This window comes from Salmo salar, chromosome 19, assembly GCF_965601325.2.
Source record: "Salmo salar chromosome 19, fSalSal1, whole genome shotgun sequence".
Classification (NCBI taxonomy): domain Eukaryota; kingdom Metazoa; phylum Chordata; class Actinopteri; order Salmoniformes; family Salmonidae; genus Salmo; species Salmo salar.
This window is the reverse complement of record NC_138309.1, coordinates 58519317-58541146: the sequence shown is the minus strand read 5'-3', so window position 1 is coordinate 58541146 and position 21830 is coordinate 58519317. Positions and strand designations below refer to the sequence as shown.

Genomic DNA, 21830 nt, shown 5'->3' with positions numbered 1-21830 from the left:
TTGATGAAAATTCATCACCGTTTACTATCTACTATTGCACATGATGCTCTTTTGTCCTGTAGATTTAAAAAAGGAATCTGTTACTTCATGGACATAAACTCAGAAAAAAAAAAACATCCCCTTTTCAGGACCCTGTCTTTCAAAGATAATTTGTAAAAATCCAAATAACTTCACAGATCTTCATTGTAAAGGGTTTAAACACCGTTTCTCATGCTTATTCAATGAACCATAAACAATTAATCGACATGCACCTGTAGAACGGTCGTTAAAACACTAACAGCTTACAGACGGTAGGCAATTAAGGTCACAGTTATGAAAACTTAGGACACCAAAGAGGCCTTTCTACTGACTCTCTCACCAAAATAAAGATTCCCAGGGTCCCTGCTCATCTGTGTGAACGTGCCTTAGGCATGCTGCAAGAAGGCATGAGGACTGCAGATGTGGCCAGGGCAATAAATTGCAATGTCCGTACTGTGAGACGCCTAAGACAGCGCTACAGGGAGACAGAACAGACAGCTGATCGTCCTCGCACTGGCAGACCACGTGTAACAACACCTGCACAGGATCAGTACATCCGAACATCACACCTGCGGGACAGGTACAGGATGGCAACAACCACAGCCTGAGTTACACCAGGAACGCACAATCCCTCCATCAGTGCTCAGACTGTCCGCAATAGGCTGAGAGAGGCTGGACTGAGGGCTTGTAGGCCTGTTGTAAGGCAGGTCCTCACCAGACATCACCGGCAACAATGCCTATGGGCACAAATCCACCGTCGCTGGACCAGACAGGACTGGCAAAAAGTGCTCTTCACTGATGAGTCGCGGTTTTGTCTTACCAGGGGTGATGGTCGGATTCACGTTTATCGTCGAAGGAATGAGAGTTACACCGAGGCCTGTTCTCTAGAGCGGGATCGATTTGGAGGTGGAGGGTCCATCATGGTCTGGGGCGGTGTGTCACAGCATCATCGGACTGAGCGTGTTGTCATTGCAGGCAATCTCAATGCTGTGCATTACAGGGAAGACATCCTCCTCCCTCATGTGGTACCCTTCCTGCAGTCTCATCCTGACATGACCCTCCAGCATGACAATGCCATCAGCCATACTGCTCGTTCTGGCCAGCGAAGAGACCGGATCTCAATCCCATTGAGCACGTCTGGGACCTGTTGGATCAGAGGGTGAGGGCTAGGGCCATTCCCCCCCCCCCCCCACAGAAATGTCCGGGAACTTACAGGTGCCTTGGTGGAAGAGTGGGGTAACATCGCACAGCAAGAACTGGCAAATCTGGTGCAGTCCATGAGGAGGAAATGCACTGCCGTACTTAATGCAGCTGGTGGCCACACCAGATACTGACTGTTACTTTTGATTTTGACTCCCCTTTGTTCAGGGACACATTATTCAATTTCTGCTAGTTACATGTCTGTGGAACTTGTTCAGTTTATGTATCAGTTGTTGAATCTTGTGTGTTACAAAAATATTTACACATGTTAAGTTTGCTGAAAATAAACGCAGTTGACAGTGAGAGGATGTTTTTTTGCTGAGTTTGTGTTATCTTAAGCAGTTGTGGCTATTTAACAAGACCCCTATGGTTAGAAGAACGCAGTGGGCTGGGTTAGAGGCAAAGTCTAACCTGGCGTGATATCCAGGTTATGAAAGCATTAAACTAAGTTCAAATGTGACCAATGACACAAAACGTATTAACAGTATTTGTCCTGGGACTACGGTAACCAGGCAGTAGCTGGTATATGATCAGAAAGTGATTTCTACGGCACTTACCTGCTGTGGATACAGCAATCCATGATATGACTCTGCATAGCGTGTATAGAGTTCAGATAGCCAAACATGGACTTTTTGAAGTTAAACATTTATTCGGCGATAAAGAATTGTCACGTGTTCAGCGTGTTTGGGTAACAACCAGCTGTGCCGCTCACTCAGTTTGGTTTAATTGTTTAGGTTCTATTGATAGTAATAGTAATCAATAATGGATTTCTGCAGTTTTTTTTTATGTGATTCTGATTAATTCAATGTTGAAATGTGCACTACAAAATACCCCTTTAGATATGTTTTACCATATCTCTATTGCTTCTGTTTTACTCAACTGCCTCTTTCAATTCCCCTGTCTCTTTCAGAAATGCTGCTGTGAATCGCTTTCTAGCGTCCAGCTATGCGTTGATTACCATTACCTCTTTGTGCTGACTGTGCTCCATTATGGCTCAGGTGGAACAGGCTGCTGCAGGCCTCCTGGCACTGGGACTGAAGAGGGGGGACCGACTGGGCATGTGGGGACCCAACACATATGAGTGGGTCCTGTTCCAGTTTGCCTCAGCCAAGGCTGGCATCATACTGGTGAGCGCTGACACTGGTGGCATGGAGGAGGAATCTTAATTGGGGAAAGAGGTTTTTCAACCTCTTGTGAAGTCAAGTACATTAAAGCGGATGTTTTCAGTGGTTATGCTTTGTCTTCTGACAGGTGTCTGTGAACCCAGCCTATCAGGTGCAGGAGTTGGAGTTTGCTTTGAGGAAGGTGGGTCACTTGAGTTGGCACGTCATGTTTTGTTCCATGAAAGTTGAACTGGGTGTGGCGCTCTTAAGTACGGTGCAGAGATTATTACTTTTTAACAGTTTATTATGAGGATAAAGGCAATGATGTTCATTGGTGGTAATAACAGTGTGTTCATTGGTGGTAATAATGTAGTTTCCTGCTTTGGTCCAGGTTGGATGCAATGCCATTGTGTGCCCGACCCAGTTTAAGACCCAGAAGTACTGTGACATGCTCAGGCAGATCTGTCCAGAGATGGACACTGCTAGCCCAGGATCCGTCAAGAGTGCCAGGTATGACCACACTGTTTTCATATACAATCACAACTCTTCTTTTGACGAAACCACACAATTTCAGTTACAGTGAATGATGATCAAATTACAATGGGTTGTGTTCTGGTGGGTGCAAAGCTCTAAATATTGCAGATAGAAAAAAAATTCTAGAGCTCAGATGATTCTCTGTTCTATTCTACATGACTGAGAAGCATGGCTGTCTGTTCTACATCATGTGTTTCTATCGGAATGTTTTGTTACATTTAGTGCTGAGCGATTAGAGCTTTTTGAGGTTGGTTCAGTTTGATTGAAAAATAATCATGTTTTTGGGAGAAAAAAAATCAACATTAAACGCAATATACATTTTGTGGGTTGAATGCTGTAACAACACAGAGTCAAATAATTAAGGAAATCCCATGATGGAGGTGACTGGCCATAACTGCTTATCACTTATTAACCATAATTTATTCACATTACTTTACTAAAATATTTCAGTTGTTGTGTATATTTGTTTTATTTGATGACTTTATTATTTCATGCCAAGTCATCATCTCAATAGAGCTCCGTATGCTGTCTGACAAAATCACTATTTTAGTAATTCTTCAAAGTAAATAAGGCATACTTTTATGACTGCTAAATACCAACTGTCAAACACTTAGATCAGGAATGGGCAACTAGCGGCCCACCTTTTGAAGGCCTTCGGATCAATAAAAAATGTAATACAAATATATGTATATATTTTTTGGGGGGGAAACTCCGTCGTCTCAACTTACTGTTAGAATAGTAGCATACACAAGGTGCAATTTCTAAATTTGGTTGTGCATCTGCAGTTTTTCTCTTGTTATGTTAGTCACTGATAGTCAGTCAATTAGCCCATGTCAGCAAAACATTTTTAGATTGCTAAGTTTGTTTAGTGGCCAGATATCTAAACTTGCTATCATGGTTGAATTACTGGCAGGGGGCCCCCACTGATTACATTTAATTTTAATTATTTTGGTCAGTCTCACTCAGATATCATATAAAAAAACTGCAAACATTTCTTCTCTGCCCCATGGCAAAATGTGTAGAATTGCAGCAAACTTGCTTTAAAACTGCAACATTTTCTCTACACCGAATGTCAAAATGTGCACCCTCATCAAAGTTGCCAATCCCTGACTTAGATCTTGTACTTTCCAGTATAGATACCACTAGATTGCACATTCTTCTGTCTCTTTTACGTAGCAGTTGTAAAAGAAACACAGACCGAAAAAGTTTGCGCACAATGAATTATGGTCATTGTAGTTAATTGCCACATTATCTGCGCTCAACTATGTAGAATATTGGCCTGTTGGAAACTACAACTTCCTACTATATCGCACAGTTGGGGCTTGATATGATTTATCTCTACAGAAACTGTGTAATGTGCTTATTAAACTCACAGAAAAAAATAAACCAACTTCAGTCAATTAGTTGTTTAAAAATAACCGAAATGTCGGTTAATCGCTCAGCACTAGTTACATTGCACTCCACTGAGCTCACACGATTATCTGTTCTATTCGACATATTCTGTTCTACATAATGTATTTCTATCTGAATGTTTTGTTACGTGTGACCCTTCCTCCTCAGACTCCCTGACCTCCACACAGTGATAGTGACAGACAGCCGGCAGCCAGGGATGTACCACCTAGAGGACGTGATGCAGGCAGGGAGCAGCCAGCACATGCAGCAGCTGGAGGAGCTGCAGAAGAAACTGTCCTTCGACGACCCCATCAATATTCAGTTCACATCGGTACTTTTAGTAAACTGTATATACTCTCACTCTCTATTCTTCCTATTTGATCCTGTGCTCACAGTTCGTCTTTACATGGTGATGGTGTTCAACAAATCTATACTGTGAATTAATGTTAAATCCTCTGACAGTGATCTGAATCATAATACTCAACAGCCCCAGTTGACCTATTCAAGTGCATTTGCGAATATGCATTGCTTTGTGCCCACTATTTCTGACGTACTTGTTTGTCTTGATTCAGGGTACGACGGGGAACCCCAAAGGTGCCACCCTCTCCCACCACAACATCGTCAACAATGCCTACTTAATTGGCATGCGACTTGGATATGACTGGAGGGTGAGTTCCCTGCCCACACAGACACACATGATTCCAGACAATGAGTTAGTTAGGCTGCGTTTAGACAAACAGCCCAATTCAGATTTATTTTTCTTCCACTAATTGGTCTTTTGACTAATCATATCAGATACTTTCACATCAGATCTATTTCAGAGCTGATCTGATTGGTCAGAAGACCGATTAGTGAAAAAAATATCTGAATTTGGCTGCCTGTCTAAACATAGCCATAGAGTCACTGGGGTAGTCTTTAATCCATGTCCCCTCAGTCTCAGGTACGCGTGTGCCTACCTGTGCCCATGTACCACTGCTTCGGCTCGGTGGGTGGTGGCATTGTCATGGCCACGCATGGCATCACGTTGGTCTCTCCCTCCTCTGGATACGACGGGCGTGCCAACCTGGCAGCTATAGAGAGTGAAAGGTATGGCAGAAATATCTAAGTCCTGGTGGAAAACATGCTTTCAGTGTTATTGAGGACATTTCTGGGACAGTAAACTGTGGTGTAGGTTGTGTGCTTTGTGCCTCAATCAAGTGTATCTACTTTTCCACCCCCTCCTTCCACCAGGTGTACCTTTGTCTATGGCACTCCTACTATGTACATCGACATGCTGGGCCAGCCTGATTTGGCCAAGTTTGACTTGTCGTCAGTGGAGGGAGGTGAGAGATTATGTTTTTAACTCAGCTCATTTGTTTCTGTTCTAATCATATTGTCGAAATCGGCTGGATTGAACATTAGTTGAGATGGCCATTGATTGGGTTGAAATCCTGCATACTCGGGGGTCCTATAGGACCGTTATTGAGCAATCTTGATATTGGTTATATCAAATGTACTGTATCATAGATGTGTTTATTTATGCATTTTAGGCATCATGGCTGGTTCCCCGTGTCCACCTGAAATAGTGAAGAAGGTCATTTCTACCATGGGCATTAAGGAGCTCGTAGTGAGTAATGTTTTCTTAATTAAGTTAATTGATAAATTAAAGTTAGCTAAATGATTACTGAATATCATTTATTGTCCAGAGAGTTCACTCACCTGGTTTCCCAGGCCTGAGTCAGTCCCTGGTTCGAGGTGGAAGCTCAAAACCAGCTGTGGGGTAACCCTTCAGGACCTTCACTGCTGGGTACACTTAATATATTTCTTCGTTAGAGGGAGACATTTTCATACGAGAACGTCCTTCCAGATTCATTATTGCAGAGTTGTGTGCCGACCGATAACTCCTAGCGAGTTACAGGATGGGCATGCGTTTGTTTCAGCCCAGCACTAACTCACATGCTTTTGCTAATAAGCTACACATCCAGACTTGGATTAGCTGAAGCAGGTGTGCTAGTGTTGGGATGGGACAAACCCCCAAACTCTGTAGCTCCCTGGGAGTAAGGTTGGCCGCTCCTATGACATTGTCTCTCTGTTAATATGTTAGCGCACAGTAGTTGAAAATGGAATCAGGACAGACAAGGTTACATATTTATTTCTTAAATGTCCCCCCAAAATATGATGTTCAATATACATAAAAAAAGATGCTAAAGAGACAAATGTTAAGAGTTATAAAAAGGGAAAGGGGGTACATACATGCTCCCAGAGTTTGGGAAGTCTTCAATGCCTATAGATAACCCATTGATTTAGCAGTAAAAAGTATCTTGTTTTCAATGTAAATCAATTACTTTAAATGAAATGTCACACAGTGTAAGCATTGCCACAGCAGTGGGGGAGGGTGGAAAAGGCAAAATATTTACTATATTAATTATTTAGTCAAAGACTCAGACATGACACCTCTGCTACCTATTCTCAAATCCATTTTGAACTGTACAAAATGTCCTGTGATAACAGACCTAAAGGCACTTCAAACACTTCCAAACTCCATTCATGTAAGGATGATTTTGTTTTGTATCTCTGGGGAGATTGAATACATACAAAGGACAGTCTTTAAACGAAAGATACCGCTGGAGAACTGGACTCATCTCTTTGTCATCTCTGACTATGTTCCCTTTCAACTTGCCGTTGCTCCATTATCTCATAAAGTCCTTAGCCGCCTGCGCTGTGTTGTGTCATTTACTTTTGGTCAGAGTTTTGAGAGGAGTCGGGTCAAGTCACAATACGTCAAGGTCCGTTTTACGGTCACAGTCCTTTCAGGATGTTTTCTCAGTCTGACAGAATTTCTCACGGGGGAAGCGAGACATGACCAACTGAGTGAACCACATTAAATAAAGGGAGACCTGGCCTGGAACATTCCATTTGGAAGGTTGTTAGGGGGGGGCTTGGGGGATGATGCAGGCCGTTGCTGTGGCAGCAGGTGATGGGGTCCTGAGAGGTGAGGGTGTAAAGCTGGCGTTAGGGAGAGCGAGAGGAGGAGAGTCAACATGGCTGCTTGTCTGAATGTTGGTTGTGGGATGCATGACAAATTCTTCAGCCTTTGAAAAGAAAGGGGGATGTATTTGTGTCATGTATCACTCCATGTGTGTACATGTGACATTGATATTTGGCAGATAGTGAGATGGACGGTCTTTAAGTAGCAGTTAGCGTCGCTTTCTTTCTCTGCACACGTACTGAGCCTGTCACCTGGACAGGCCTTTCCCCTCAGGCAGCATCTCCTGTGGAAAGACACAAACATCAGCAGGCAAGTCAAACAGTCTGCCCTCCTATTGTTCAGCACCCTGACCGGGACATGCTGTTCTGTTCTGGACAGGACCCCAAAGCCAAGATTGAACATAACAGCCAGGGGACAGAAGACAAAGAGTTCTGAGGGAAAAGAAAAGAAGAATGTCAAGCTAGGCCGGGCCAAACCCATCCCCCGACCTTAAGTGCTATTGTTTCAATCCAATGTCATGCTGTGCCAAGTCCCCAAACACATAAATACAATCCTTCGTAAGAATTCAAACCGTGAGGAAAGCATTGAAGCCAGAAGGGGACCAACTAAAATGTGAAATATGTATCACAATCAAAACCCTTTGTCAAGCTGTTCTTGGGTAAATGCATATGACTGCAACATCTCAAGTCTGATACTGAGGAACTCTTAAGCTTTCTAAGCTCAGCTCATAAGTTCACTTGACTGAAGTTCAACTTGCCTATTTACTGACTAGTTTTGTATTTCGTCGAGTCATCGTCAGTCAGGTTACCTGTGTTTTAATGGCGTGTGCCCTTCTTGGCTCTCTTTGTCTTAACTGTGCAGTCGCTGAAGGCGGAGCTGTCCCTAATCTGCTTTCCTCTCTGTGAGGACGGAGAGGCACAGAGCGCATCAGGACGCTGGCGGCTAGAATCCATCCACCTAGTGGAGGGAAACAGAGAGGATCAGACATACAGGGTCTTGGAAGTTCTCTCTAACGGTTTGGATAATATGTGTGTTAATCAAGATTTTAGAATGTTGAAATGTATTCATGGATTCCGTTTAGCGTGCATATCAAATAGACAACGGTCTGTGTGTGGTTTTCTACCTCAATGATGTGTCAGTTCAAGGTAAGATTTCCTAGTGTACTGTATGTGTGTGTAAAGGTGAGGCCATTACTTACTTGCGCAGAGGGGCTAGCGTGCAGGTGCAGCTCCAGGGGTTGTTGGCGAGCGTGAGGTTGGTGATGGTGGTGAACTCCAGGCTCTTGGGCAGGGACTTGAGCTTGTTGTTGTCCAAGTGCAGAGACTTGATGGCCTTCATGCCGTTGAACGCACCGTCAGAAAACTACAGGCAGACAGATGTAAGACACAGTATAGGAGGCTTTTCAGTTTCATCAGAAGAGGTAGACTTTGACAAGAGATATTTAAACCATACTGTCATGACCAAGAATAGTCTCGTCCTTCAAATCCAAAAGTAATTCATTGCAAGTATAAAAGCTTCATGTGACTGATTTGAAATCCCTGAATTCAACTATTGAAACCCTGAACTCAACAATAAGGTAGATCTCTCCTTTCTCACATGGCAGTGAAGGCATGCAGTTAGACCTCATCCTTAATATCTGTCAGAGGGCAGACAGCGATGTTTGGTAGAGGAGAGTGACATTGCTGGAGAAAAAAACTAAAACACTCTGTCTGACATGAAAGCCTCCACTCATAACTGGTTCCTGCACCGTTGCTTATGTAAACTGGACTGTCTCACCCCTCCCTTCTCCCAAACTTCATACGCATTTGTGAGGCCGCTAAAAACTTCACAGAGGTGCAAGATGAGCTGATGTTCACCGTGTTATGTTTCCCACTGGACACACCACGTCGTTTCAACGTGAATAATTGGGTAATATTTGGTTGAGACGTTGATCAATGAGATTACAACCTATATTCACCCACTCCAAAAAGTCAGTTGAATTTCCAATGTGTTATCACTGTACTTTCAATCATCTAAGAGCACAACCAAATTCCAATGGAAAAACAATGTCTGGTTTTTGGTTTAGTTGCCACCCAAATGTGTATCGCTACGCTTTCAACCGTTTAAAAGCACCAAATGGGAATACAATGTCAAGATTCATTTGTTGTGTAAATAAACTAAATATCTATCACTGTGCTTCATTTAATCGCAGAACCAAATGACCTGGATTGCAAATGAGATTACATAAAAAGTACATGGTGAAAGTGATCAATGATGTTCAAGATTCTGCACAGAATATTACAGCAATTGTGAGGATCTCCACAGACCTGCGATGACCTATGCATGCCATCTTGAATGTGCACGCTTTATATGATTACATAAGAAGAAATGTATAGTTACAGTCACCCTAATATGGCCATGGATGTGTTACTCATTTTAAGGTTGAATGTTACATTAGTTTGTAAGATAGCCTTAACTTTAGGCTATTTACTGTATTACAAAAGTAATATTGAATTGTGTTTGGTTGACAACGTAACCAAATACCAACATTTAAAAGGAGATATAGGCATATCTACTTCTTGGATGGGCTTAATCCTATTCTTTAACTTGTATTTTTGGTTGAGTTGGAGACGTGAATCCAACATATCATTTGTTAACTTGTCGACAAAAATATCTGCCCTTTTCAATCAACCAGAGCTTGAAACCCCAGGCTTATTGAAACCCCAGGCTTATTGAAACCCCAGGCTTATTGAAACCCCAGGCTTATTGAAACCCCAGGCTTATTGAAACCCCAGGCTTATTGAAACCCCAGGCTTATTGAAACCCCAGGCTTATTGAAATCCCAGGCTTATTGTATTGTTTATTTTTAGTTGAATTGAAACAATAGTTGTTGATGACTTTTTGTAAATGCTATATAGGCCTAAATAGCATCATTGATGATATGAATGAAAGTATGGTCACATTTAATTTGTTCTGTTAAACCTACCCTTTGAAATGACTTTGATAGCATGAGTGAGATCTCAACTCTCATTCTCATCATAGCACACTGGTAGTAGTCAGTGACAAATATCATAGCTAAGCAGGGCTTGGTTAAAACCTTGGATGGGAGACCAACAGGTAGCAGTAGATAGACCAATTCTCCAGTAGGAGGTGCTGCCCAGCCTGTTTTTTTCAGATAGTGGATATAACTTTGAAGATCTGATGTTGTTATCAAGGTACAAATTCCCCAAAAATTATACAAGGTTTGTCTATGTTGAAATTTGGTTAACATGATGACATAATCCTGTGGTTGAAATTTGACTCTCAAAACAAACGTTGATGACTTTTTCCAAATCCAATGTATTTCCACGTAGATTCCACGTCACAAAATGTTGACAAATGACTTTGAAAGAACATTGACTCAACCCGTTTGTTCAGTGAGTTGGCTCTTAGCCTCTTAAAAGGAAGAGAGAGGGAGGGAAGGAGGTCCGGGGGCAGCCGTGAGAGGAGGGTGGGCTTTTGCAACATGTTATGTAAGTCTATAAGAGATGAGGCTGTTGATTGAGGTGTCTTTTGGAAATTTCCACTGCGGAAGGGCGCAAGTGCCAAGGTGGAGGCTTCTGGTAATTTGCAGCAATGGAAGATGGATGACTTCCAGCGTGGCCATGTTGTTTTTTCTCTCTTTTTTTAGTCTCTCTCTCTGAACCACTTCTCTGCCAAGAAGGCTTGCAAAGGGCCCAATTGTCCATTCACCTAAGGAGCGATGGGCAAGCTAAAAATACCCGTCCTTCATGGGCTACGGAACACCCTGCCTCTATTTACCTGTCTCCTAACCCTTACTGACCTGTTGGCAGGACCCTCCTGCCAAGGGGAAAAAACACTGAACATTTTAGAATTTGGCTGGTACAGTACATGCTTGGATACGGCTAGCAAACAAAAACACCCTAAAAATACCCACTTTTGACTGGAAAATTGCTTTTTACTCTCCCCCACCATGTGCCCCCCCCCCCACCACCCCAAAACCTTGCCATCTCACACTGGTACAGTCTGCCTGAGAGATGCTTGTTATTTTACCATTTCCCCTGTGGGATCTCTCCATGCTGTATTATGGATTGATAAACTCAAATATTGGATTAACTTTGAGTTTGGAATGAATGGGGAGCAGCAAGCTAACCGCTCAATCAGTATATGTGATAAGTGTCTCGAGGCCAGCCTTTCCCATCCCTCCACTCAGGCCTTGACTGGGGTGCATTCAACCTTGTTACCTCTTACATTGTTACGCTATGCGTTACTACGTGTAGGATCAACGTTTATGTCTAGATAGGAAACCATTTCCTGTGCTCTCTGGACTGTGTCTGCTGTTGTTCCCTGAACTATATAGAGTGTCTGTATGACAGTTCAAACTCCTTCCCCACCAAAGGATGGAAGCTAGCCAGATCTTAAAAGCCTCGTCGGACTGCACCATTTAAGTGTAATGAGGCGGTCACCCACCTCACACACCAACCTGAACCTCAGGAAGCACTGCATCAACGCCGCCCACCCACTGCATGGTCAAGGATATCTTGGGCTATGCTTCAGGAATCCTTGTATGATGGTGTGTCTGGGTTTACAGTACTGTACGTGCTGAAGCTGAGAGTGTGGTTCATACCAGCAGTTTTTTTTATGATGCTTACTAGGTGATGTCACTTGGCCACCTGACATTGTTTGGAATCTCCCAATTAGGATGGCATGTATGTGTCGCCCATATATCTCCTCAATGTAAACAGCAGAGACCGGATCCCTCCCCCAACTCCACTTCTTGTCCTCACCAAGCTAAATTGGACATGAATCCAATCTTCAGCGCCTACAGTCCACCAACCAACTACAGTATATATGAGAATGGAGCAACTCTCTCCCACTGTGCAATCCTCCTGACCTACACACTTTCAGGGGAAGAGATCTCTTTGTACCACACCATACAGCGAGCAGGGCAATCAGGGCTAGAACACCGGCTAAAACCACAGTCAACTGTTTTGCCGACAAACAGCCCGAGACAGAGAACCTGCTGGTCTCAGCACATGTGCATCCTGACCCAAAGCATGTGTGACCTATTTTTTTCTCATATGGGTGGATAAGTCATCATAAGGATCTTAGTTTGAACACACCTACTCATTCAGGGGTATTTCTTAATTTTTTCTACATTGTAGAATAATAGTGAAGACATCAAAACTAACACATATGGAATCATGTAGTAATCAAAAAAGTGTTAAACAAATCAAAATATATTTTATATTACAGATTCTTGATGACAGCTTTGCACACTCTTGGCATTCTCTCAACCAGCTTCATGAGGTAGTCACCTGGAATGCATTTCAATTAACAGGTGTGCCTTGTTAAAAGTAAGTTTGTGGAATTTCTTTCCTTCTTAATGCGTTTGAGACAGTCAGTTGTGTTGTGACAAGGTAGGGGTGGTAAAAGACCAAGTCTATATTATGGCAACAGCTCAAATAAGCAAAGAGAAACGACAATCCATTTCTTTAAGGTCAGTCAATTCAGAAAATTTCAAGAACTTTGAAAGTTCCTTCAAGTGCAGTCGCAAAAACCATAAAGCGCTATGATGAAACTGGCTCTTATGATGACTGCCATAGGAAAGGAAGACCCAGAGTTACCTCTGCCAAAGAGGATAAGTTCATTAGAGTTACCAGCCTCAGAAATTGCAGCCCAAATAATGCTTCAGAGTTCCAGTAACAGACACATCAACATCAACTGTTCAGAGGAGACTGCGTGAATTGCTGCAAAGAAACCACTACTAAAGGACACCAATAATAAGAAGAGACTTGCTTGGGCCAAGAAACACAAGCAATGGACATTAGACAGGTGGAAATCTGTCCTTTGGTCTGATGAGTCCAAATTTGAGATTTTTAGTTCCAACCGCCGTGTATTTGTAAGATGCAGAGTAGGTGAACGGGTGATCTCTGCATGTGTGGTTCCCACCGTGAAGCATGGAGGAGGAGGTGTGGGGGTGCTTTGCTGGTGACATTGTCTGATTTATTTAGAATTCAAGGCTCACTTAACCAGCATAGCTCCCACAGCATTCTGCAGTGATCCCATCTGGTTTGGGCTTAGTGGGACTATCATTTGTTTTTCAACAGGACAATGACCCAACACACCTCCAGTCTGTGTGGCTGTGTAAGGGCTATTTGACCAAGAAGGAGAGTGATGCAGTGGTGCATCAGATGACCTGGCCTCCACAATCAGCCGACCTCAACCCAATTGGGATGAGTAGGACCGCAGAGTGAAGTAAAAGCAGCCAGCAAGTACTCAGCACATGTGAGAACTCCTTCAAGACTGTTGGAAAAGCATTCCTCATGAAGCTGGTTGAGAGAATGCTAAGAGCGTGCAAAGCTGTCAAAGGCAAATGGTGGCTACTTTAAAGAATCTCAAATATAAAATATATTTTGATTCGTTTAACACTTTTTTGGGGGGTTACTACATGATTTCATATGTGTTATTTCCTAGTTTTGATGTCTTCACTGTTATTCTACAATGTAGAAAATAGTACAAATAAAGAAAAACCCTTGAATGGCTAGGTGTGTCCAAAGTTTTAACTGGTACTGTGTATGTGTGTGTTTGTTTTATTTTATTATTATAAAAAAATATATATACTCCGACAATGCTCGTCCTAATATTTCTATATTTCTTAATTCCATTCTTTTACTTTTAGATTTGTGATGATTGTTAGATATTACTTGTTAGATATTACTGCACTGTTGGAGCTAGAAACACAAGCATTTCGCTACAACCGCAATAACATCTGCTAAATATGTACGCAACCAATAGAATTTGATTTGAGTATTCCACTCTCTCGTAAATTTGAACTGTCAGTCACCATATGATGAATGGTAACGAGCTACTAAACCACCTCACATTATTATCTGACCTCCCCAGGCTACAGTACGCAACCACAGAACTGGGACAAGAGAAACAACTTTTGGCTACTGGAAAAGAGGGAGTTGGCCTGTGGCAAGCCAGACTGTACATATAAATAAGCAGATGAAATATGGCAAGCCAGAACCAGAACAAACAAACAACAAGCCTCCCTAATCCACAGGGTTGCTAGAGTAGACAAGAATACAACATATTTATACTTACTGAAGCTTTCTTTGTCTACTGAATGGCTAACTGCCTCAAATAATTGAGATTCAGGTTGCATGAAATGGAACTGTTGTAAATGTTCAATATTCTAAGGCTTGAAATGAATTTTTGTTATCTACTCGTCATAGTAGACTTATTTATCACATCTATGCTATGTTATTGCATTGCCCTTCTCTTAAACTTTCAATCACCTCTTAATTCTTCCCAACTCAATAAGCACTTTGCACCCACAAAAAGGACCACCACCCATCCCACAAACAATCTGAGAGACTAACCTTCTCCAGCCCCATGCCGTCCAGGTGCAGCTTCTCCATGTAGCGTCCGAAGCTCTGGAAGGCATTGTCAGGGATGCTTCTCAGGGGGTTCTTGGCCAGGCTCAGTTCCTCCACCACTCTCAGCTTGCTCATGGCCAGACCGGGGTAGGTGGACAGCCTGTTCCTGTCCAGGTGCAGGATGGCCAGGTTCTCCACGTCGTCCAGAGAGCCCGGCTGCAGCGAGCTCATCTCATTGCCACTCATGTGCAGCCAGCGCAGGTCCTTGGCTCCGGCGAAGGTGCCTGGCTTGATGTCACGCAGCTTGTTATCATTGAGCTGCAGGATGAACAGGTTGATCATGGGCGAGAAGATGCCCTTGGGTAGGTCGCTGATGCGGTTGCCGTCCAGGTAGAGGTAGGTGAGCTCGGTGAGGTCCTCGAAGGCACCCGGCTTGATGCTGGTGATCTCGTTGTTGGACAGGTAGAGGTAGATGAGCTTCTTGAGCCCCTTGAAGGCCTGGCCGCCGATCTCGCGGAGCTGGCAGTGCTGCATGTGCAACGAGATGAGACCCTTGCTGCTGGCGAAGGAGCCGGTGGGAAGGCTGCCCAGGTTGTTCCTCTGCAAGTTGAGCAGACGGGTGGCCTCGGACACCTGTGGAATGTTCTTTAGCCCCACGTTGTCACAGATGACGTGCTGCAGGTCCCCGTGGCAGTGACACAGGGCCGGGCACTGGCTGGGAGCGCCCCATACCCCCGGGCCAAGGACCAGCAGGTAGGTCCACACCGAGAGGAAGCTCACACACCGCATGCTGACGCTGCTACTCTAGACTTCTGTCTGTCCACCTTATCTGTCTTCGGTCTCTTCCTGAGAGCTTCTTCTCACTGCTTGACAGGGACTCCAAGCTAGAAAAAGTCCTCCAGAAAGTCTCAGGGCGAGAGAGGATTCAGAGAGGGAAGGCAAGAGGTGAGCTGGTGTGAGAGAGAGTGAGTGTGTGACTGAGAGAAAAGGGGGGCAGTGCAAAAAATATTCACTTGGGGCTTTGAGAGGAGGACGGCACGGCGGTGAACAGAACACAGCACTATTTATAACATTTATTTGAGGAAAAAGCTGAGGAGGGCTCACCAGGGTGTTACGTGGAGACGGCTGCAAAAGGAAGTCAAGTGTCTCTGAGAGTTTAACTCTGCGCACACAGTTCGGGATCTTCCACTGACCATAGGGAGCTCAACTAAATTCCACTAACTTCTGATTTAACTTTCTAAAAAGCTTCCAGATCTTCTGCATGAGACATCCAATCAAACAGTTTGTGTGTGCATGCGTTTCAGTTGCGTGTTATGTTTAGCAGGCAAAGGATGTCTAGGTAATTTTAGTTATATAAGCAGAAAAATTGTGTAAACATTGCACTCTCAAGGGCAAAATGTGCTTCCAAATCAAATGCAGTGTCTTGGTGGATCAAGCACACTTTTGACTGCCAATATAGCAATGGTCTGTATACCTGTACAGGTTACCTGGATTTTTGTTGTTAGATAAGAGGCCCTCCACAGGCCATGGCCATTGTCAGTCATTTCTAAAATAGTTGCCTGACTGTAGTCAGGCGGTAGGTAAGAGATTAAGGTTCCAGTGTTTAGGGTTCCAGACATCTCTATTGTTTTTCAGTCTGCAGTCAGAGGAAAAGGAGCTCCTTTGTGGCTGTTTTATAACCCATAATCGTCACCAGATGGTTGGCGAGTGGCGGGATTCCTTTTCAAGTCCAAAAAAATGTGAAATGGTCCCTCTTCACCTCACTAAAAGATGGTTTCAAATGCCCAGTTTCATTCCTGCGTGCATATTTTCTACTATTTTGAAAAGGAGTAAGGTGTTACAATGGTCTTTGTGGTCACTCTCACTTTCCAAATAGAGGCGAGGTTGTGTCTGGCTGAATTTAGTTTCAGCAGATAGTGTATGTTAGAAATCACAGTATTTTTCATTATCTTTCACTCAGGGGTGTGTGTGGCTCTGAGTGGGCCTTAACCAACCAGATGTGAGAACTTGGTCTCGAGCGCTGATCCATTGGCAACTTGAAATTGACCAGGAGCGTGAGGGAAAGAGACAGGAAGGGATGGAGGGAGAGAGAGGTTGTCCACTTCAGCCCTTGGGCTTGCTGGCTCAGCTCCTATGACGCGTTGGCCTCAGAAGGGTGTGTTTGAGTCCGATGAACACTCTCATGATAAGTGGAATCTCGAGTTTACTTAACAAATCTAGCATTTTATCGGGAACGTCTTTCTCCTGGCTGCCCAGGTGAACATTCTCACCGTCCCCATCCACAAACGGCTCCTTCAATGCCTTTCTGTTCACCAGTCATGACCCCACTCTGCCACTCTATCACTACTGGCCTTCGCCCTCAGAAGGATGTGCTTGTGGCAGCAGATGAATCGTCTAGCGAGCGCCTCAGAGGCCGAAACCACTGCTGACTCCATTGGTCCTGCTATTCAAAGTCTTAGCCTTCATTTCACTCAACTTACAACTTACTTCTGCCACTGACCCAGTTGAAATTTGTCCATTTAAAAACAGTAATCAAGAAAAGGTTATCAAGAGGACTCACTGGTCAGTGAAAGGCCACAGCAGGACAGATGTATGGGCGAGGTTTACAGAGGGGCAAGGGGGCAGGCACCATCCTACTGCACAGGTGTGCCAGTTGTCAGGGGGGCACCACATACCTCACTGAGCTCCCATGCCCTGGCTTGCCTGCTGACTCACCCCCTGTCCCTCGCTGACTCAGCTGGTCCTAGCCTTGGAACTGTGAAGTCACGCTGACGTCCAGTACTGACAGGAAACTGTCCAGTGCATCAAAGCTGGGACCGAGAGACTGAAAAATAACTTCTATCTCAAGGCCATCACTGTTAAACAGCCATCACTAACATTAAGTGGCTGCTGCCAACATACTGACTCAAATCTCTAGCCACTTTAATAATTAAGAATTGGAAGTAATAAATGTATTAGTAGCCACTTTAAACAATGCCACTTTCTATAATGTTTACATACCCTACATTACTCATCTCATGTATATACTGTACTCTATACCATCTACTGCATCTTGCCTATGCCGTTCGGCCATCGCTCATCCATATATTTATATGTACATATTCTTATTCATTCCTTTACACTAGTGTGTGTATAAGGTAGTTGTTGTGAAATTGTCAGATTACTTGTTAGATATTACTGCATGGTCGGAACTAGAAGCACAAGCATTTCGCTACACTCGCATTAACATCTGCTAACCATGTGTATGTGACAAATTAAATATGATTTGATAGACAGACAGACTTTCCCATGCCCCCTCAGTCACCTTCTCCGACTACCTCTGCAAATGACACAGGGTTGGAGAACGTCAAGAACAGCGCCGTGGTGATACTGTATGTTTAACTGAACTCAGTGTGTGGTTTCACTTTGGATTGACAGATTGCCTATGGAACCACAGAGAACAGCCCTGTGACATTCTGTGGCTTCCCAACAGACAATTTGGAGAGGAAGTCAGAGACTGTTGGGTGCATTACCAGTCACTTAGAGGTACGTCACATCCACCTGAGTCATTTATGTGCATATGTTTTAATGTCTTTACTTCTATTATACAATAAATATATTTATGTCTGTTAAAGGGATAGTTCAGGATTTTGGCAATGAAGCCCTGTATCTACTTCCTCAGAGTCAGATGAACTCTTGGATACCATTTTTATCTCTGCTTGCAGTTTGAAGGAAGTTGCTAACTAGCCCTAGCGCAATTGCTAACTAACATTAGAACAATGACTGGAAGTCTATCTGTTACCATAGACTTCCAATCATTGGGCTAACACTAGTTAGTGTTGGCTCGCAAAACGACCTCTAACTTCCTTCATATTGAACGCGGAGACATAAAAATGGCATCCACAAGTTCATCTGACTTTCCATTCCCCAAAATCCTGAAGTATCCCTTTTAAGCATGACTAAAGTATATACGTTGCATGTCTTATCCACATTGGCAGAACTGCTGGGAGCATTGATTTTATTATCATAATGGCAACTGACTGCAGTAGAGTCGCACCCCATTGTGTTCATCACTGCTGTTCCTCAGGTTAAGGTAGTTGACCCTGGCTCTGGTCAGATCATGCCTCTCGGGATATCAGGAGAGCTGATGATCAGGGGCTACTGTGTAATGCTGGAGTACTGGGGGGATGTCGCCAAGACAGAAGAGTGCATTACCAAAGACCGCTGGTATAAGACTGGGTGAGTGGACAGGTCTGGTCCCATACACCTCCCCAAAACGCTGATGTCTCAACTTTTACTTATGCGTCATACAATGTGTCCTTATACCCATATGCAGTGACATCGCCAGCCTGGACAAGTATGGCTTCTGCCGCATCGAGGGTCGAATCAAGGACATGATCATCCGAGGAGGGGAGAACATATACCCAGCTGAGATTGAGCAGTTCCTACACACCCACCCTAAAGTCCAGGAGGCACAGGTGAATTCTCAATCAGTTTGTTTGTATATGCTTGAACAGAAGCAGAAGGATCGTTTTCTAGGGAAATTACTGCTAATGTTTCTTTTTCGCTCTCTATCAGGTGATTGGAATAAAGGATGAGCGTATGGGAGAGGAGGTGTGCGCCTGCCTGAAGCTGAAGGCGGGACAGGATTGCAGTGCAGAGGACATCAAAGCTTACTGCAAGGGAAAGGTGAGAGATTGAATGAAAGAAAAAGGTTCTGCGACTTCCTGCTGTGGCTAGCCTAAATGCTTGAAATAAACAGAATAACAGTACATCTTCTTTCCCCTCTCAGATTGCTCATTTCAAGATCCCACGCTATGTAACATTTGTGGAGGGCTACCCACTCACAGTTTCAGGAAAGGTAATCTCTCAAACCATATACTCTTACTCAAAGCTAAGCTGACATGCCCCATAATGTATGTTTCTACTTGAACGCTGACCAACATTTATTATGTATTTGTTTATACAATTCTGAAGACATAATCAGGAAGCTTAAGTAATTGTCAGAGACAAATTAGTTTTGATGAACAGTCCATTGCATAAACTGTATGTTCCTCGTGGTCCTCAGTCTCTCTCAAGAGACACTTCAAAACCATTTAGAAATGGAGAGTAATTTGAGTAGCCCAGTCCTCTGTCTCTAGACAGAAGGGAACTGAGCTATTAAGCAGTCTGCACGCAGCAGTCCTGCTAAACACATTCAGAGGGCGTCATGTTGGAGGGAGTCACGAACCACCACGGCTGTCTGGTCGATCTGAGAAACCACCCTGACATAAAACACTGTATTTAATACAGACTTATTCTCTCCTTTTTCAATTCCTCTTTCAGATCCAGAAGAACAAACTGCGTGAGCAGACAGAGAAGTTTCTGGGACTGTGAAGGACTGTGAAGTAACGAGAGAATGTCGGCCTAGACATGGTGGCTCATATCTCCGATGCATGGCATATGTTTTCGCTCCACTCTGCCAAAGCACCTGCTGAAATCAGTCATTATGGTTGCATTTATACAGGCAGCCCAATTCTTATCTTTAATTCACAAATATTTTTTTTAAAGAGCTAATGTGATAAGATCTGATGCGACTGGTCAAAAGACCAATAATTGGAAAAGATATCTGAATTGGGCAGCCTAAGGGCTGTAAATCCGTAGCGCTGAAGATCCACTTTACAGAGCGATTGACAATTAAAGGCGATGTTCCCGCAGTCGCGGAGACTGCATTCACGGTAAACACAGAAATTACCTTTCAATTTTAAATGCGGATCTTCCGCAATACGGATTGAACCCAGCCGTAAGTGCCATCATTTGTGCCTTTTTTAATGCAAACCTTTTTGCAGAACCCATTGGACTAATGCTATGTTTTAGCAGGCACAGTTTAACAGGAAAGCGAAGCCATGTACAGCAGTCAGCTAAACACTGACAGCCAAATGATTTTACTGTATTTTTAGGATCGATCGTGTAATTGTGACAGCCTTGAAACCACCTCATCAATCTGTGACTCGGGGCTCTATTCAGTGTGTAAAACTGAAGCGTTACAGATTCTGCGATTTGTAAAATGTAAAAGGTAATTTCCAATTGAGCCGACATCTGCAGGGTTTACCGCTAAAGCGGGAACATTGCCTTTACATTTCAGTGAAGCTGTACTTCGGCGACGCGGATTGAATAGCGCCCTTATATTACAGCTGCCTATATGTCAAAATAAAAAACATGTACCTCACCATTAAAAGTTGGGTGTAGGTGTCAGTGTTTTTGTTGGAAGACAGAAACTTTTAGCTTTTCCATTGATCTCAGTGGCAGGTGGACAGCTGTTAAGCCTTTAAAAAGCCTCTCAAACACACCTATAGAAGCATGCAGACACACAGCTGGATAAGATTTCCACTCAGGTTTTGTTTTCCAGGATACCTATCCTCTGCACCCAACACTTGTCTGAGCCAGGTCTGTAGTATTCCTGGATGAGAAACCCAGACCCTGCCCTGTCAGAGGGCCAAGAAGATCACAGATGCAGCCTACTTGAGACCTGCTAGTCAAATACTTGAATATCAAATGGAAAATACATTGGCAAGAAAAAGTATGTGAACCTTTCGGAATTACCTGGATTTCTGCATTAAATTGGTCATAAAATCTGATCTTCATCTAAGTCACAACAATAGACAAATACAGTTTGCTTAAACTAATAACACACAAACAATTATATGTTTGTCTTTACTGAACACACCATATAAACATTCAGTGTAGGGTGGAAAAGGTATGTGAACCCTTGGATTTAATAACTGGTTGACCCTCCTTTGGCAATAAACCAAACGTTTTCTGTAGTTGCGGATCAGACCTGAACAACGGTCAGGAGGAATTTTGGACCATTCCTCTTTGCGAAACTGTTTCAGTTCAGCAATATTCTTAGGATGTCTGGTGTGAACTGCTCTCGGTCATGCCACAACATTTTAAATCAGGTTGAGGTCAGGACTCTGACTGGGCCACTCCAGAAGGTGTATTATATTCTGTTGAAGCCATTCTGTTGTTGATTTACTTCTGTGTTTTTGGTCGTTGTCCTGTTGCATCACCCAACTTCTGTTGAGCTTCAATTGGCGGACAGATAGCCTTACATTCTCCTGCAAAATGTCTTGATAAACTTGGGAATTCATTTTTCCGTCGATGATGGCAAGCTGTTCAGGCCCAGAGACAGCAAAGCAGCCCCAAACCATGATGCTCCCTCCACCATACTTTACAGTTGGGATGAGGTTTTGATGTTGGTGTGCTGTGCCTTTTTCCTCCACACATAGTGTT

At 43.5% G+C, this 21830-nt stretch overlaps 2 protein-coding genes across 3 annotated transcripts in view; one reads left to right on the top strand and one right to left on the bottom strand.

Moving 5' to 3' along the window:
* Positions 1-20775, top strand: part of acsf2 (acyl-CoA synthetase family member 2) — a 28555-nt gene extending 7780 nt beyond the window's left edge. For both annotated transcript variants that reach the window (XM_014159081.2, XM_014159080.3), the window contains exons 3-16: positions 2217-2345; positions 2470-2523; positions 2713-2831; positions 4416-4578; positions 4820-4915; positions 5182-5333; positions 5478-5569; positions 5777-5853; positions 17997-18104; positions 18646-18797; positions 18895-19036; positions 19137-19247; positions 19351-19419; positions 19884-20775. In XM_014159081.2, coding sequence (XP_014014556.1) covers positions 2217-2345; positions 2470-2523; positions 2713-2831; positions 4416-4578; positions 4820-4915; positions 5182-5333; positions 5478-5569; positions 5777-5853; positions 17997-18104; positions 18646-18797; positions 18895-19036; positions 19137-19247; positions 19351-19419; positions 19884-19934 — 1515 coding nt within the window. In that variant the 3' untranslated portion in view covers positions 19935-20775. The remainder of the gene's footprint in view (positions 1-2216; positions 2346-2469; positions 2524-2712; positions 2832-4415; positions 4579-4819; positions 4916-5181; positions 5334-5477; positions 5570-5776; positions 5854-17996; positions 18105-18645; positions 18798-18894; positions 19037-19136; positions 19248-19350; positions 19420-19883) is intronic.
* Positions 6361-15688, bottom strand: LOC106579293 (chondroadherin). Its single transcript, XM_014159082.3, has 4 exons — positions 14583-15688; positions 8414-8577; positions 8024-8172; positions 6361-7498 (listed from the first exon to the last, which is right to left on the bottom strand). Exons 1-3 carry the CDS (start codon positions 15366-15368, stop codon positions 8031-8033), a joined length of 1092 nt encoding a protein of 363 aa, XP_014014557.1. The 5' UTR covers positions 15369-15688; the 3' UTR covers positions 6361-7498; positions 8024-8030.
* Positions 20776-21830: the final 1055 nt, after the last annotated feature.